Source organism: Solanum dulcamara, chromosome 6 (genome assembly GCF_947179165.1).
Source record: "Solanum dulcamara chromosome 6, daSolDulc1.2, whole genome shotgun sequence".
NCBI lineage: Eukaryota > Viridiplantae > Streptophyta > Magnoliopsida > Solanales > Solanaceae > Solanum > Solanum dulcamara.
This window is the reverse complement of record NC_077242.1, coordinates 16745418-16749191: the sequence shown is the minus strand read 5'-3', so window position 1 is coordinate 16749191 and position 3774 is coordinate 16745418. Positions and strand designations below refer to the sequence as shown.

Below are 3774 nucleotides of genomic sequence, written 5' to 3'. Positions count from 1 at the left end.
ATGACTGACTCCCTATAATTTATATGAACGACTCCCTTATTTATCACCACTTTTTCTATCCTAATTTATGTAAATGACTCCTTCTTTAATACTCTTTCTATTCTAATTTATGTGGGCAAGAGGGTCAAAAATACTTAGTTTTAGATGTTAATTTGGGCATAGTATTTTTTTCAAAAAATAAAATAAAATATAATTTGTATATCTACAAGTCAACATATATAGCTAAATATTCCAATTATTTAATTTAGTCAAAGAAAAGAAACTCCAAATAGTAATACTTTTGGACAATATCGGAAGTAATATTTTATTTCTTTTTCAAGTTGTATGACTTTGTATTCTATATAGTGCAAATCTTTCTTGGTTTTGTCTCATCATTTTCTCTTTTTTTAATAGTTGATATGTGTCAATAGTACTCCATAAAACACCCTAAACTATCATTGGGAAACACCCTAAATTATCATTGGGATCACATAATAGAAACCTTACGCATATTAATCTTAGTCATGGCAAAGTTAGAAAAGGTGGTATTTTGGTACATTCTATTGCTTCTTCCCGCCATAGTGTTAGGCAAGTGTACTTGCGATCCCGATGACGAGGGAAGAAATAAAAAAGAGGCGCTCAAGTACAAAATGGCAGCACTCGCATCCATTTTGGTTGCGAGTACAATTGGGGTGTGTATTCCGGTGCTGGGCAAGGTGATTCCCACCTTAAGTCCAGAGAGGAATTTCTTCTTCATAATCAAAGCTTTCGCAGCTGGTGTGATCCTATCAACGGGGTTTATACACGTGCTCCCTGATGCATTTGAAAGCCTAACATCGCCGTGTTTGAAAGAGCATCCCTGGAGAGATTTCCCTTTTAGTGGATTTGTTGCTATGGTTTCCGCAATGGCGACTCTGATGGTGGATACTTATGCTACTTCTTATTATAATAAGAAAAATTTGAAAAGTGTAGTGGTGGCTCAGTCTGGAGAGGAAGGAGGAGTTATTAATCATGCTCACTCTCATGGTTCAGCATCAATGATGGCTAATTCTGAGTCCGAACTACTTCGTTACCGTGTTATCTCTCAGGTAAGGCTTTAAGTTATATATACTTACCGTGTAAAAGAAAATTATGCAATTTAAGTTAGGTTACTAATCATTATATATTACTAAATATTAAATGACTTAATAATGTAAATATTCTTTATGATTTTTAATAAAAGGTAATATGAGAATTGAATCTTCACTTATTGTGTGATAGATTCACTATTCAGAAAGTAAAAGGAAAGTATCTAGTTTTTTTCTTTAGCTGTACTGTACACATCTACAAAATAAGTTTTTTTTGTTAGCCATATTTCATATGATCAAAAAGTCATTAATATTACCTTTTATTTAAATTAACATGAGTTTTATTATCTAACGAATAAACTATTAAAGAATTATATTTTTTAAAGATATTCATCAAGGATAAGTCAATAAAATAGATTTTTATTTTCTAGGAATGAATAGTTATTTTAAAGGGTGTACCTAACTAAAAATACTATCATTGGACAATTTCCAATGGCATATATTAATTATAGTCAAATGTATCATTGATTCGTGAAAAGATTTTTCCTGATATTTCTTGTTTCATTGTTTGTTTTTTTTTTAATAGTGACGCTGTCGCGGCTACCATACTTGTCCTTATTCTCGTATAAAGAAAAAGAAAAACAAAAGAATTTATTTTTATATGTCCACTTATAATTTGTACTTTATATCTTTTTTTAAAAATAATGATTAATAAAAATGATTTTAAAAGTAAGTAATCAATGTTGAGAGTAAATTATGAAAAAAGTAATTGTCTTTTCTTAATATGTTAAAAATGACAAATATAAATAAAAAATTTGTTTTAAACAAGTAGACAAATTAAAATAAACGGAGAAAGTCTGTATAATTTTTTTTGTGTGTGAATAATAACATTTGTGGTGGGAGATGCAGGTTTTAGAATTGGGAATAATAGTACACTCAGTGATAATAGGAATAGCTTTGGGTGCTTCTGAAAGTCCCAAAACCATAAAGCCTCTTGTTGCTGCTTTGACTTTTCATCAGTTTTTCGAAGGCTTGGGACTTGGTGGATGCATTGCTCAGGTAATTACACTTCATCTTTTTTTTTTCTTTACTAATTGTCATTATAATTGGAATAGCGCCTAAGTCCTAACCATAAGTCACCTTAAGACTAAGTTTTTCATGATTAAATTTAATTACGTAATCCGTTCATTTAACGCAGTTAAATATGAGATGAATACGATAGTGAATCATATGTAAGGGTTTATAACATAAAATCTTGTATAAGAAAGTATATTATTTGTTTGGCTGCATGGAAAAAATAATTAATAATGGTCATATAACTAATGTATTATGCGGGATATAACCTGGAACAAGAATATATATAATGGGAAAGGAGGGTGGGGGGCACTAGTGGATTGTTTTGGGTCCATTGCATTTATGTGAATTGAAGGCAACGTACTCAGAGGGAGTATTCTTGTCTAGATTTTGACCAAGTCTTGAACGTGAAGTGTTATGGGTTTTTTGTCCAAATGCCTAGTTACTAAAAATTTGCCATTCAAAGTCAGAAAAAGCATGCTACGCCAAGTCAATGAAAAACAATATAGTGGATATGTTACTACTAATTATGCATTGCAAAACTTTAGGAGTTTGATATCGTAGGTTACTTATAATTGCTTTTTTTCTTTTTGCATTTTTATATATATGAGATTTTAAAATATTCATTTCGTAAATGATCAAGAGATCTTTTCAAGTGCTAGTACTTTTAATTTCTTATTTATATTTCATGTGCTTAAGTATTCGATTTTAGGTTAATATATATATATACTAAAAATTTAACCCTATATATTTAAATTACTTTTTATATAATCTCGTTATATAAATATTCATGTGGGCAGCAAACAAAGCTTAAACTCTCGTTTGGGTCTTTTGCAGGCAAAATTGAAGACCCGCACAATTGCAATTATGGTTTTATTTTTCTCGCTCACAACCCCAATCGGAATAGGAATTGGGCTGATAATAACAAACGTTTACGATGAGAACAGTCCAACAGCTCTTATTGTTGAAGGAACATTTAATTCGGCTTCAGCTGGCATTTTGATTTATATGGCACTGGTTGATTTCTTAGCTGCCGATTTCATGCATCCAAGAATGCAAGGCAATGGAAAGCTTCAATTAGGGGCCAATATTTCACTTCTTCTTGGTGCTGGACTCATGTCTATGCTAGCCAAATGGGCTTAATTGATCAATATGGAGCAATATCAATTTCACATCTTTTTTTTTTTGCATCTTCTTTTGACAGTTGGTTCTACAGTATACGATTATAAATCTTTTTAAAACTACATTGATTGACTTGTTTTGTTTATATATATGGTAGATTCTGCTTTCTTCGTGTGAAGTGTTCTTCGTAAAATGTTGGTTGAGAGCAACCAGTACATTGTGTAATAAATAAAAACAGTGCCTAGTTGGTATTTGAATATTGGAACAAGATCAACACAATAACACTTTGTAGCTTGTGTCCAACTGATATAAAGTGTTTGAATTAAAGTTGAATATTAGGCAAAAGTGAAATATGTAGTAGACTTTTATGTTAGGTTTTTCAATAATTAAATGCATGAACGTATTTTTTCAATGGTTGATGCAAGAATGGTCAGTGAAGAAAGGAAGAGATCCATGTACATCGAACTATCAGTTAAGGAAATAATAGGAATGTATCGACAAAAGTTAATTACTCAAAAAGTATTATTAATTA

General features: G+C 30.8%; 1 protein-coding gene across 1 annotated transcript; it reads left to right on the top strand.

The window, feature by feature from the left end:
• Window positions 1-315: 315 nt before the first annotated feature.
• On the top strand, window positions 316-3510 carry LOC129893106 (zinc transporter 5-like). Its single transcript, XM_055968600.1, has 3 exons — window positions 316-1067; window positions 1956-2105; window positions 2958-3510. The coding sequence occupies exons 1-3, from the start codon at window positions 504-506 to the stop codon at window positions 3261-3263; spliced, it is 1020 nt and encodes a 339-aa protein (XP_055824575.1). The 5' UTR covers window positions 316-503; the 3' UTR covers window positions 3264-3510.
• The last annotated feature ends 264 nt before the right edge of the window (window positions 3511-3774 follow it).

Excerpts from the sequence above, each read along its gene's own strand:
- LOC129893106 (XM_055968600.1), top strand. The coding sequence starts at position 504 with ATGGCAAAGTTAGAAAAGGTGGTATTTTGGTACATTCTATTGCTTCTT. Across the intron at positions 1,068-1,955 it reads GTTACCGTGTTATCTCTCAG|GTTTTAGAATTGGGAATAAT; the intron begins GTAAGGCTTTAA and ends TGGGAGATGCAG. Across the intron at positions 2,106-2,957 it reads TTGGTGGATGCATTGCTCAG|GCAAAATTGAAGACCCGCAC; the intron begins GTAATTACACTT and ends GGTCTTTTGCAG.